At 51.9% G+C, this 13,265-nt stretch overlaps 1 protein-coding gene across 1 annotated transcript; it reads left to right on the top strand.

Annotated features, from left to right (window-relative positions):
• Positions 1-3,436: 3,436 nt before the first annotated feature.
• Positions 3,437-9,089, top strand: LOC131559623 (olfactory receptor 14J1-like; the record flags this gene model as incomplete). The annotated part of the gene is made up of 2 exons (XM_058808038.1): positions 3,437-3,898; positions 8,901-9,089. Coding segments are annotated over 2 exons (651 nt in total), but the record flags the coding sequence as incomplete, so codon positions are not given.
• Between the last annotated feature and the right edge of the window lie 4,176 nt (positions 9,090-13,265).

Raw genomic sequence — 13,265 nt, 5'->3', positions numbered from 1 at the left:
AAGCCAAACACAAAGTCCTTTGAAAAACCTGCACAGAGGTTCATGGCACAGAGGCAGCTCCTGGCAAGGGCAGCGCTGCAGAGAGACAGCTCTGCCCAGGAGCAGCTCCTGTGCACAGCCCAGCAGGGCTGGGGCACTGCCTGCAGCCACCCCGGGCACAGCACAGTGGGGTTAAACTCAGCCTGGGCTGGGAGCACAGAGCAGAGCTCACTCAGGGCTCACCAGAGCAGGAAGCATCCTAGGTTTGAAACAGTCATTCCCTGGCTGTGGAAAGAGAAGCTGCCATTCCGGCAGGGATCTCCTGGAGCTGGCACATCCCACAGCTTTGAGGACCTTTCAGGAGGACTCTCAGAGCTGCTCCAAGGCAGGGCTGTGGCCCTGGGCAGGGCTGGCTTTCCCTGCTGCCCCAGCCCAGGCACAGCCCAAGGCAGCTCCTGTTGCCAGGCTCTGCTGCAGGGCTGAGCAGCCGGGGCTGCAGCCAGGGGTGCCCAGGGCTGTCCTGCAGAGCAGGGTCCTGCAGCTCAGGGCACTGTGCTGGGGCAGGGACTCTGCTGCCTGCCAGGGACAGCTCTCAGCCAGCCCTGGCAGCTGCTCCCAGCGCTGGGAAGAAGCTGTGGGGGGAACGAGCCACCCTGAGCAGGGCAGGGGCTGCTGCTGAGAGGGGCTGGGTGGGGCAGGGCTGCTCCCTGCTGTGCCTTGGCACATCTCCAGAGGACACTTCCCAAAAAAGGTAAGCCTGGGATTGCTGGAAAGATCAGGAGCTTTCCTGAGAGTGTTTTCAATTTCCTACTTGGAGAGGATGGAAACGTTGGAGTGATAACAAAAGATTTTTGTATTTTTTACATTTTATATATTCATAGCTCTCTAAATTACTATTATATAGTTACAATACTATAATCCTTAGTTTATTAAACTCTTGAACCTCTTAAACCACTATTATATTCTTATATAGCTTTAATCCTGAATTAAATCTAGTATGTTTCCTTACCTTTCTCTTAATAACCTGACTGTCTAAATATATTCCTAAAATGCTCTATAGTCCTATTCTTTTATATAGTCCTATTCTTTTATATAGTCCTGAAATACTATATAGTCTTCTAGGAAATGGACATACAGGAACATTTTGGGTTTTGAGAATGAGCAGAATATGAGCAGTCATTATAAAAAGTGAAGGCAAAAAAGCCCTTGGATCTACTCCAATGGATTGAGACAGGGGTGTGTAACTGGGGCAACTGAATCTCTTATTGAATGTTCCTGTTAAATATCCTAGTTAATCAATCTCAATAAATTGTTGAAATCAGGGCCTGGGTGTGACCCATCCCCACTGGGACACCCGGAAACTTCCAATTAATATCTGGTTTTTACTTTACTGTTCTAACACTTGCAGCAAGGGTTTTTTTTTTTCTCTTTGGATTATAGACAATGGGGGGATGAGAGAAGCAGAGCAGGAATTGTAATCCCAGAATCACAGAATATTCTGAGTTGAAAGGGACACACAGGATCATCAAAGGAATGTTTGAACATTTACAGGGACTCCAGAACTGTAACTTTGGGTGGTCAGTGTCTCTGCTGGGAGCCTCCCAAAGGACCCTCAGCCACTCCTCAGCCCTGGACAGCAGCAGCATCACCTTTGCAGGGCCCAGCAGGGCTCTCCTGAGCTGCCCTTGCCCAGCTGCACACAGAGCCTGCCCCAGCCAGGGCCCTGCACACAGGCAGGTTTCTGTAGGGCCCCGGCCAGGGCACACAGGCTGGGATGGGCTCTGTGAGCACGGGCAGGGACAAGGCTCCTCTCAAGAGGGAATGTCCAGGCCCAGGGAAGGAGAGGGGGCTGAAGAGAGCAGTGCTGGGGGCAGGATGAGGGCACTGGTGGTGTGTGGGAGGTGTCGGGCACAGCTGGGCACGGGAACAGTGTCCTGAGTGCCTGGCTGTCTCTGCCCTGCCCTCTCAGGCACAGCACCACAACATCTTCTCTTGGTTCTGCCCGGCCCTGATATTGTCACTGTTATCTGCTGCTCTCAGGGAGGCTCTGGCATTTGCAGCAGCTGAGTCAGGCACTGCCCTTGGCATTCCTGCCAGGCAGGGCTGTCCATGGGAATGGGGTGTCCAAGCTTCCCTGGCAGCTGTGGGGCTGTGGGCAAAGCAGTCCATGGGAAAGGGGAATGAGCTGAGCCCCCTCCCTGAGATCCCATCATGGGCAGAGCCAGGGATCTCTTTGCTGTGCCCTTCCAAGCTCTGAGCTGCCCTCCTGGGTGCAAATCTGTGCCAAGGTCTCTGGGAGTACCCTGAATGTCCCACGGGGAAGGGCAGAGCTGCCAGAGCTGAGGAAATGCTGCTGAGTTTGCCAAGGGAGCCATGGGTGTCCTTGGCACAAGGGGGTGCTGAGACCTTGCCCAGAGACCTTTAGAGAGGGTGAGACATTCAGGGATCCCTCTGCTCTGGGCAGGGTCTGGTTTATCCCAGGCTGACCCAGGAGTGTGATTGTGCTCTGATTGCAGCCAATGGTGCAAAGCCAGGGCAGCTGGGAACAAGCCCATCCATCCCCTCACCTTCCCTCAGCCACAGGGAATCCTTTGCCTCTCCCATCTCTCAGTGGCAAACTCTGAGTACAGCAGAAATGTTGGGGATTTCTGACCTCAGAGAACCAAGAACAATGTGTGGCTAGGAAAACAATTCCGAAAACCAACTCCTGCCATCCACATCCTATAGAAATGGGAGTGCAGATGCTACAAAGCCTTTCTGCATTCAGAGTGATTCCCCTGACAAATCCTGAATATCCATTCTTTGTCTCTCTGCCACATGGCCACAAACCCAGGGCAGGGGGCATTGCTCCAAGAGAGGCCTCACGCACAGGCCTGGCTGCTCCTGGCACACTCAGCCAGCACAACTGGAGCTCAGGCAAGGACCTGGGTGAAGGATTTCCCAGAGCAGGAACAAGGGTGGGTGAGTCCCAGTGGGACAGTCTGTGGGGAATGGCCCAGGCTTGGCTCCAAGCAGCCTCTCCTGACTTGTCACTGTCCTTTCTCCATGAACATGTCCCCATGCCCAGCCCCAGCAAATGTCCAACAGCAGCTCCATCAGCCACTTCCTCCTGCTGGCATTGGCAGACACGCGGCAGCTGCAGCTCCTGCACTTCTGCCTCTTGCTGGGCATCTCCCTGGCTGCCCTCCTGGGCAACGGCCTCATCATCAGCGCTGTAGCCTGTGGCCACCACCTGCACACACCCATGTTCTTCTTCCTGCTGAACCTGGCCCTCAGCGACCTGGGCTCCATCTGCACCACTGTCCCCAAAGCCATGCACAATTCCCTCTGGGACACCAGGAACATCTCCTACAAAGGATGTGCTGCACAGCTCTTTTTCTTTCTGTTCTTCATCTCAGCAGAGTATTTCCTCCTGACCGTCATGAGCTACGACCGCTACGTGTCCATCTGCAAACCCCTGCACTACGGGACCCTCCTGGGCAGCAGAGCTTGTGCCCACATGGCAGCAGCTGCCTGGGCCTGTGCCTTCCTCTATTCACTGCTGCACACAGCCAATACATTTTCCCTGCCCCTGTGCAATGGTAATGCCCTGGATCAGTTCTTCTGTGAAATCCCACAGATCCTCAAGCTCTCCTGCTCTAAATCCTATCTCAGGGAACTAGGGCTTCTTACACTTAGTGTCTGTTTGGTAGTTGGCTGTTTTGTGTTCATTGTTTTCTCCTATGTGCAGATCTTCAGGGTCGTGCTGAGAATCCCCTCTGAGCAGGGACGGCACAAAGCCTTTTCCACCTGCCTCCCTCACCTGGCTGTTGTTTCCCTTTTGGTAAGCACTGTAGCAGTTGCCTACCAGAAGCCTCCCTCCATGTCCTCCCCATCCCTGGATCTGGCCCTGTCAGTTCTGTACTCGGTGGTGCCTCCAGCCCTAAACCCCTCATCTACAGCCTGAGGAACCAGGAGCTCAAGGCTGCAGTGAGGAGACTGATGACTGGATGCTTTCAGGAACTGCTGGCCAATTAAACTGCTGGCCAATTCCTGCAAATCACTTTTAATAAAAATCATCTTTGATACTTCTTGTTGGTTTAATTTTGGAGGTTGCTTTTCTTTGTTTTTCTTTTTAATAATATCTACAAATAAATGCCATTGTTTGTGCCATTTCTCATATTTTTTCTCTCAACCTTCCCTGTGGCTACAGACTGTGTCAAAGAGGGGCTGTACTCTTGGTGGCTTTAAAGGAAATAAAGGATTTTCCAGCAAAGTTTTCTGCAGAGATGCCCTTTTGTTGCCTTCTCTGGAGCTGCAGCAGCAATGTCTGTGTGCAGAGCTGGGGGCAGATCAGTGCTGGCACAGCAGCTCTGCTCCTGCTGGCCACACCATTCCTGATCCAGGCCAGGAGCCATTGGCCTTCTTGGCCACCTGGGCACACTGCTGGCTCATGTCCAGCCTTCTGTCCACCAGTCGCTGCAGGTCCCTTTCTGCCTGGCTGCTCTCCAGCCACTCTGTCCCCAGCCTGTAGCACTGGGGCCAAATTGCACGGCCTGGCACTTGGATTTGTTAAACCTCACCTTGTTGGATTCATCCTCTGGATCCAGCCTATCAAGGTCCCTGTGCAGACCACTCCTATGTTCCCTCAGATCAAAACTCACATCCAGCTTGGTGACATCTGCAAAGATATCCTTGGTTCCAAGGGTGCCCTCAGTGTCACAATGGCCCTTTGGTTACACTGGGCCCTGCACTGTCCCACTGGTCTCCTTGGTTCCATGGGCCCCAAAATGTGACAATGGACTCCTTGGTTCCATGTGGCTTCACAGTGTCACAATCTTATCATTGGTGCTGCAGTTTAACAGAGGCCCCTTGGTTCCATGGGTCCCAGAGTGTCCCAATATTCCCTTGCTTCCAGGAGGCCTGGGGTTTTGGAGAACAAACTCCAGGTGTGAGTTCACCTGGTGTAGACAATTTATCATCTGGCAACACAAGGTCATAGAGTGGGCTATGACATCACAGAGTGGGGTATGTAAGGTCATGGAGAAGCTATGACACCACAGGCCACATATTTGACATCACAGGGCAGAGGTCTAACATCATAAAGCAGACTATGACCTCACAGAGCAGGCTGTGACATCCCGGAGGGGCTGTGTGACATCCCAGCAGGGCTGTGTCAGGTCACTGGGTTGGTCACTCTGCCTCAGCTCCCCCTCACAGTTTCTCCCTACAAGTCCAATGCTGTCCATGCACCGCAGGGTCCCTGCCCCCGGGATCCCCCCGGCCCACCTGGAGCCACAGCCTCCATCAAAGGATGTTCCACAGGATCCACCCCAGAGCCTGACATGGGGACAAGGGGCTGGGCTGTGTGACCAGGACAGCAGGGACATGAATTATCCAGGTCACTGTGGCCTGGTTTGGGTTGCTAAGGGCAGGAAAGATGTCTGGCAGCTGGAGCAGGGTCTGGGAAGGGCCTCCAAGGTGGGGCTGGAGCCCTTGGGCTGTGAGCAGAGGCTGAGGGAGCTGGGCTGGTCCAGCCTGGAGCAGGGAAGGCTGAGGGGCTCCTCATCCCAGCCTGGCAGTGCCAGCAAGGAGCTGATGGAAAACACAGGGCCAGGCTCTTCACAGGGGGGCCTGGTGGGAGACAAAAGCCAATGGGCGGAAGGGGAAAGAGGGGAGATCAGCCAGGACAGGAGGAAATGAAATGAGTCAGGCTGATTTCAGCATTTCCTCCCCACCAAAAGCAGCCTGACCTCCCTTCACCATCCACCACTGACAGCTTTGCAAATCAGGAATTGTTGGAACTGTTTTGCCCGCACTCCAGGATGACCATCCTGACACAAGAACTTAATTGTGTTTATATCAATCACAGAACCACATTTGTGTGAAATTAATTTTAGTATGGAAATCACTTGTGGATGGTGGCCTCATAAGACACTGCTGGGATGTTGTACATGGCTCAGGGAAGAGCGTGATTGTTATTAAATTGTCCTGTTCAACTGTGGTCTGTTGGCCATGAAGAGAAACTTCCTGTGCCTCTGAGTCTCACCAGTTCCTGACCCCCAAAGGACACAAACCTGATAAGTTGTGGTTCCCATTCCAGTGGTGGCACCTGCCCCTCCCTCCATCCCCAGAGCAGAACTCCCTTGTCCCAGAAAGTCCCTGGCAAAGGAGGGATGAAGGAAACAGGACAGGCTGTGGGGATCAGGGGCAGGGCAGGGCCAGGGATTTGGGGGTGGTTGTGAGCCCAGGGCAGGACCCAGCCCTTGGCCTTGGTGAACCTCATCCAATTGTCCTGGGCCCATGGCTCCAGCCTGTCCAGATCCCTCTACAGATCTTCCTGCCCTCCAGCAAAGCCATACTCCCACCCAGCTTGGGCTCACCTGAGAACTGGCTGAGGGTGCTCTTAATGGCCTCGTCAGATCAGCAATAAAGAGATTTCACTGACCTGGCCCCAATCCTGAGCCCTGGGGACACCCCTGGATGTGACTCCATTCCTCAGCTGCTCTGAGTGCCAGGGGTTTGATGAGAAAAATGGTGGGGTGGGGGTGGGGACAAAGTGTCAGAGATGAAGGGTCTTGAGTTCATATCTATTCAAACTGCATTAGGAGGTGCTGGGGGTAAATATCAACTGGGGATTGATGATACCAACATATAAACAGGTGTCCTGGTTTAGGGCAAATTTGTTAAAGAATCTGCAAAGGGGGGCCCCTCCAGAAAGCAAAACCCACACGGCCCCTCCCCCCCAACCGGTTCGGGAAAAAATTCCTTGGAGAGAGGTGGAAAGAACCTGTGTATTTGACTGGCCCAGCACCCCCCAGCACACAAAATGAACAATACCAGCTGACACCGCTCTGAGAAAGATGACAAAATCAGAAAGTCTCTTTCAGGGGTGGTTGCTCTGTTCTCAGTCCCTCCGGCTCTGGGCCAGCTGCTGCAGCCGAACGGTGCAAATCCTCGGTGTTTCCAGGTCCCAGTCCGGAGCAGGTTCGAGATGGTCACAGGAACAGGAGAGGAGAAACAGTCCGGGAAGAAATTTGGACTGTTTAGCTAAACTAGCTAATAAGCAGAAGCAAAAGCGAGAGCAGAAGCAAGAGCAGAAGAGCAAGCAAGCAAAGCAGCAAGCTGAAAGAAAGAAGTGAAAAACCGCCCTATGTACTGCTGTCTCTGTGTCTCTGATAAGGGAAACCCAAACAAAACTTCCACTCTTCAGAGCCAGTCTTAAAGGCACAGAACAGATGAATGGGGATACAAGCATCCTCACGTCACCCCAGGACAACAGGAAAAGAACACAGGACAAAACAGTTCCCTCTGCATTGTTTTCAATACAGTATATTCACTTTTAATACATTTCTGAAATCTGACTAATTAACCACAGAAGAATTGAAAATTTGAATTATATCTAGGGGTTTTTCTTGTTTGGGTGTTTTGAACAAATGATTATGAGCCTTTTCAACTGAATTCATGAATTGAAGAGATCAAGAAAAAAGAGGCCTCTGGAGGAGGAAATTCCATCAGCAATCTCCAAGTGGCTGAGGATCCATCCCCATCAGAGCAGCAATGAACAGAAATGGGCACAGCTTTGTGCCTGTCCCAGCTCTGGCATGAGCCCTGGGCCTGGAGCAGGAGCAGCTCTTGAGGGCCCCAAGGCTGGGGCTCTTGTGCTGCCCTAGGCAGATGGGATGGCAGCAGGGGCTGCAGAGATCTCAGCACCTCAGCCTGAGGGGAGCAGGGCAGGCAGGGAGCCTCCTTTGGTCTTGGCCTAGCCCCTTCCCCCATGGCTGGGGCTGAGTCCTGTGGCAGCTGCAGCTGCTGCTGTGCCCTTGCCAGGGGCTGAGGCTGTAGGCCAGTGCCCAGAGCAGCCTGGCCTGAGCAGAGCTGTGGGGCCAGAGCCGGCTGGGCTGGGCTGGGGAGAGGCCCTTGGTGCTGCCCAGAGCTCAGGGCAGCTGGCAGAGCTTGCAGGGAGCTGGGCTGGGCTCAGAGAGCCCAGCCCAGAAACCATCAGTGTCCATCTCAGCCTGGCTGAGCGTGCAGGGGCAGGACTCAGGCCAGGCCTTGTGGGGCAGGGCCAGCGCCTGTGCAAGGCATTGCAAACAGGCAAGTGGCCCAGAGAGGAGGCTGCTCTGTACCCTTGGTGGCACAGACAGAGCAGGGAGGGGGCCCAGGAGATTTGACAGAGCCAGCTTCTGTCCCCAGCCCTTGCCAGCCCTGGCTGCTGAGCCCAGCTTTGCCCTGGGCTGAGTTTGGCTATGACCCATCTCTATCCTCCTCCGGAGCTCAGGGCCTGTTCCCGGCCATGGCTGTTATGAACAAAAATTCTGCTAACTTTTTTTGTGAGAAAAGGTTACAAAAATCAGCCAGATTACTGTTGCTGCCGAAGTTCTGCTTGTTTTGTTATTGTAATCTTGGGTCGTTGAGGCTAATTGCTCCTTTTGTATTAACAGAGCCTTGCCTGAGGCTAAGTTGGACTTTTCCCCAGAATGGTGAAGAGACATGGGGGGGGGCTATGCAAAGTGACTCTAAGACCAGCATGCTGTGAGGGACTACTGCTCCAAATGGACTGAGAAAACCCCAAAAACAACAAGCCACCTAAGAGTTGAGAGATTGGAGTGATGTCTGGACGTGAGGAGTGCTGAGCCTGCAGAGATGCAGAACACCTTTGGAGTCCCTCTCACCCTGAGCACGGGAGTCGTCCCGATGCCAGGAGTGGACGGGAAGGAACAGGGAAAAGCAACATCGGAAGGGGTCACCACGCCCTAAAGGCTCCCACAAGGACCGGGCCCCCAGCTCTGCCCCTAGTGGACAAAGCTGCGCATATCGTCCTCCTCCTCGTTGCCCTGGGAGACACGAAGGGAGACCTGTCTGAGCTGCCCAATCCTGAGCTGATCACTTTTAATAAAGGCATTAAAAGGAGAGAAAGTCTCCTGCCCTGTTTATTTCAGCTGGGGTGCTCGTCCGGGATAGCCACGCCGGAAGAAGACACCAGGACTGGCCATCTTGGACCTCCAGGACAGCTGGCCACCAGGACCAGAGGGATCAGCTCAGGAGCAAGCAACGCAGAGGAGCACCGGAGCACCGGACTGGTGAGAAATCTGGTGGCGGGAATGGGAGACGTGCGCATGTGTGTGTGAGTGAGACGAGGGCCAGCGGCCAGACCTTCGAAGTGAGAGCGGTCCCCTCAGTATCGCATTTTCGGACTTTCGCGAGAAAGCAGGCCGGAAACAGGGAGAAGTGCATGGAATTAGTGTGAGTGAGTTGTCTCCTAAGGGGGATAGAAGGGCCCCCTCCCTACGGGCGTGCGGAGGGAATAGTTGTATGAGTGGCACGCATCCAAAGTAATTCCTGACAGAGGGAAGTCAGGCAGATTGTAAGTCCCGAGAAGGATTCGGGTAGATTGTAAGTCCCGAGAAGGATTCGGGTAAGATTTTTTAGTCCCAAGAACAATTCGGGTAGATTGTAAGTCCTGAGAAGGATTTGGGTAAGCTCAAGCCCTGCAGGCAAAGTAAGTCCTGACAAAGGAGTCAGGCACAAACCCCAGCAAAGGAGGCTGCGGTTTGCTTCTAAGTCCTGATACGGTGAAGCCTAAAAATTGGCAGGTTAGGCAAACTAAAAATCAGGCAGTTGTTTTTCCTGACTGAGGAAGTCAGGCACGACCCGGATTCTTAGGCTGAGGTTTCGTGTGTTCAAGTCCCAATAGATGTAAGACCTGACGTTGGGAATGTTGGGCAATCAAGAGATCGGGTAGTTGTTTCAGTATAAAGTCCTGAGCATCAGGCAGAAATTTGAAGTTCGGTGGAGGAGGCTGAAGCTCCTCAAAACAAGGGTTTTTTTGAAATTACCAGTCAGTAAAGGCACCTTTGGGACTTTTTACTATTGAGACCTGTAAAATGGGAGAGTGTAACAGTAAAAAGACCGGCAAGAGACTGAGGAATATACCTCCCAATAGTCCCTTAGGAGAACTGTTGGAGAAATGGGATTCTATAGAGGCCATGGAGGGATTAGATAAAGTGAAAATGATCCACTACTGTGTAGAAGTCTGGCCAGAATTAGAGGCACAAGGAGGATGGCTATGGTGTGGGACAAAGGATAAGTGGATGTGCCAACAACTGAGTCATTATCTGACAGCTCGAGGAGATACCAATCCTGAGCAATTATTGCTCTTGCTGGTTAAAGAGCGCTGTTGGGGATGAAGGGGTGCGAATTTGTAAGGTACAGAAGAAGAAAGAGGGGAATGAAGGAGGGGATGACAGGACTAGTAAAAGATGGGACCCCCTGGATTATTTGCCTCCTTCTGCCCCTCTACCTTACAATCCTCTTCTTCAAGCACCTCAAATGGCAGGTCTGGTTCTTCCCCCAGCTGCCATCTCATTATCACCTGCTAAAATTCCTCCTTCTACCTCTTCAGATTCCCCTGTGATAAAACCCAGTATCTCCTCCAGTAACCACTCCTTCACCACCTTCAGCTCCTCCAGTTCCTTCTCCATCACCACAAGTGCCTACTTCACCTGCTGCATTCTCCACCCCTTCTCCAGCTCCACTTAATATCCACTCAGGCTCTTCTCCCCCTCCTATCTCCTGGATAGGAATACCCTTTGCTGGGTTCAGAACTGGCTGGATGGCCGGGCCCAGAGAGTGGTGGTGAATGGTGTCACATCCAGCTGGCGACCAGTCACCAGTGGTGTCCCTCAGGGGTCTGTGTTGGGGCCAGTTTTGTTCAACATTTTTATTGATGATATGGATGAGGGCTTAGAGTCTTTTATTAGCAAATTCGCTGATGACACTAAATTGGGAAAGAGTGTAGATCTGCTTGAGGGGTGTAGGGCTCTCCAGAGAGATTTGGAAAGGTTAGATGCATGGGCAGAATCAAACGGGCTGAACTTCAATAAGTCCAAGTGCCGAGTATTGCACTTCGGCCACAATAACCCCCTGTACCGATATAAGCTGGGGATGGAATGGCTGGATAGTGCCCAGGTGGAAAGGGACCTGGGGGTGCTGGTTGACAGTCGATTAAATATGAGCCAGCAGTGTGCCCAGGTAGCCAAGAGGGCCAATGCCATCCTGGCCAGTATCAGAAATGGAGTGGCCAGCAGGAGCAGAGAGGTCATTCTTCCCCTGTACTCGGCACTGGTGAGGCCTCACTTGGAGTATTGTATCCAGTTCTGGGCCCTCACTTTAGGAGGGACATCGAGTTACTTGAGCGTGTCCAGAGGAGGGCAACGAGACTAATAAGGGGCTTGGAACACAAGCCATACGAAGAGCGACTGAGGGATCTGGGGTTGTTCAGCCTGGAGAAAAGGAGACTAAGGGGCGACCTCATCGCTCTCTACAACTTCCTGAAGGGTGGCTGTGGTGAGCTGGGGGTCGGTCTCTTTCTCCGGGCGATAACAGATAGAACAAGAGGACACAGTCTCAAGTTGCGTCAAGCGAGATGTAAGTTAGAATTAAGAAGGAAATATTTCACAGTAAGAGTGGTCAGATACTGGAATCATTTACCCAGTGAGGTGGTAGAGGCATCATCCCTTGAAGAATTCAAAAAAAGACTGGATGTGGCACTTGCTGCCATGATCTAGTGAACAGTTAGAACATCGACTGGACTTGATGATCTTATAGGTCTCTTCCAGTCTTGAACTTCTGTGATTCTGTGATTCTGTGATTCTATTGCTGTTCCTTTACCTCCTCCTAGTTGGGACACAAATATCTCCTTGCCCACTAAACAGCTATCAGCAGATACACCTGCTGATGGGCAGGAAGTTCAGGGTAACCCAGATACCCCTCAAAGTAGTTTGGCATCTGAAGATGGGCTGTACCGTAGCACCAGATCCAAGATCTCCAAGGCAGAGAAACTCTTTCCCCTCAGAGGTTCCTATGGGAGGAGTAGCGGGAGGTATTGGCTTTGTGAATGCTCGCCTAACTGCTTCTGAGGTGAGAGGATTCAAGAAAGAGTTGGGGCATTTAGTTGAGGACCCAGTGGGCATAGCCAACCAAGTGGATCAATTTTTATGTCCAAATATCCACACTTGGGGGGAGATTAATTCCATCTTGAGTATATTATTTTCCCCAGAAGTGGTCCAGATGATTAGGGCAGCTGGCATAAGAATATGGGAGATAGATAACCATCCAGGACACCAGGTGCCAACAGGTGAACATAAATTGCCTCTAACAGATCCCAGCTGGAACCCTAATCAGGAGGAAGGGAGGAAGGCCATGATGGAATATAGATCTTTGATCATACAGGGATTAAAGAGTCAGTTCCCAAAGGACACCCAATTGGCATTTGAGGGTGCACAAGAGAAAGATGAAGCTCTTGCTGCCTGGCTTAACTGCCTAAAGCTGAACTTCCAGTTGTACTCTAGAATAGACCCAGACACCCTAGAAGGTCAAATGCTACTAAAAGTCCAATTTGTTACCAAATCTTGGCCTGATATATGGAGAAAATTGGAAAAGATGGAAGATTGGCAAGAGAAGGACATAAATGAGTTATTAAGAGAGGCATTGAAGGTGTATTTAAGGAGGGAGGAAGAAAAAGCAAAGGCCAAGGCTAAGATCATGGTTGCTGTAGCTAGAGAAAGTGCAGGGTGGGCGGGTCCAGAAGGAGGCAAGGATAGGCCTCTTGTACTGTCAAGTGCAAGAGGGATGGAGAGACCTCAAGTCCCTTTGAGAGAACGACATCGCTATTACTGTGGAGACGCAGGACACACCAGGAGGTTTTGTAGAAAGCTCAGTCTCGATGTGGCAATAGCCAGGGAACAAGATAATTTAGGGAAGATCCTTAGAGGTGATGATTAGAGGGTCAGGGGCTTTATACTTTAGGGGACCCGATGCAACATCTACAAGAGCCCTTGGTAAATGTTGAGGTGAGACCCCTAAATGAAGAATTAGAACTAAAGAAGTATAGTATAGTGAAAAAAAAATCTGAAGTTAGACAAAAACAGCTAGGTAGAAAGGATATCCAATAGCACCAAAACTGGCCAGTAACACAAAACTTGTAATAAGTAGTGTGAAAATCAAAGGTACGTTATTGTTGTCTTGTTGTGTGTCTGAGAGTGAGTCACAAACAAAGTCAGCCTCAACTTCCCGGGCAGGTGGGAAGGGGACAGTGGAAGTGCGTGTGTGACCTGCAAAATCAGGATACTGTTCCCCGGGCAGGTGGGGGCTGTGACCAAAGTGTGTGAGTGACCTGCAAACCAGACTAGTGCTCCCCAGATGTGTGAGGGAGCCGTAGCTGTAAGAGTGTGAGTGACACACAGACAGCCTCACAGGTGAATGCACACCAGAGGCAACCAGAGTCAGGGCCCTTCCAACAGGCC

Source organism: Ammospiza caudacuta, chromosome 7 (genome assembly GCF_027887145.1).
Source record: "Ammospiza caudacuta isolate bAmmCau1 chromosome 7, bAmmCau1.pri, whole genome shotgun sequence".
In the NCBI taxonomy this organism is placed as follows: domain Eukaryota; kingdom Metazoa; phylum Chordata; class Aves; order Passeriformes; family Passerellidae; genus Ammospiza; species Ammospiza caudacuta.
This window is presented reverse-complemented; position numbering and strand designations above follow the sequence as displayed.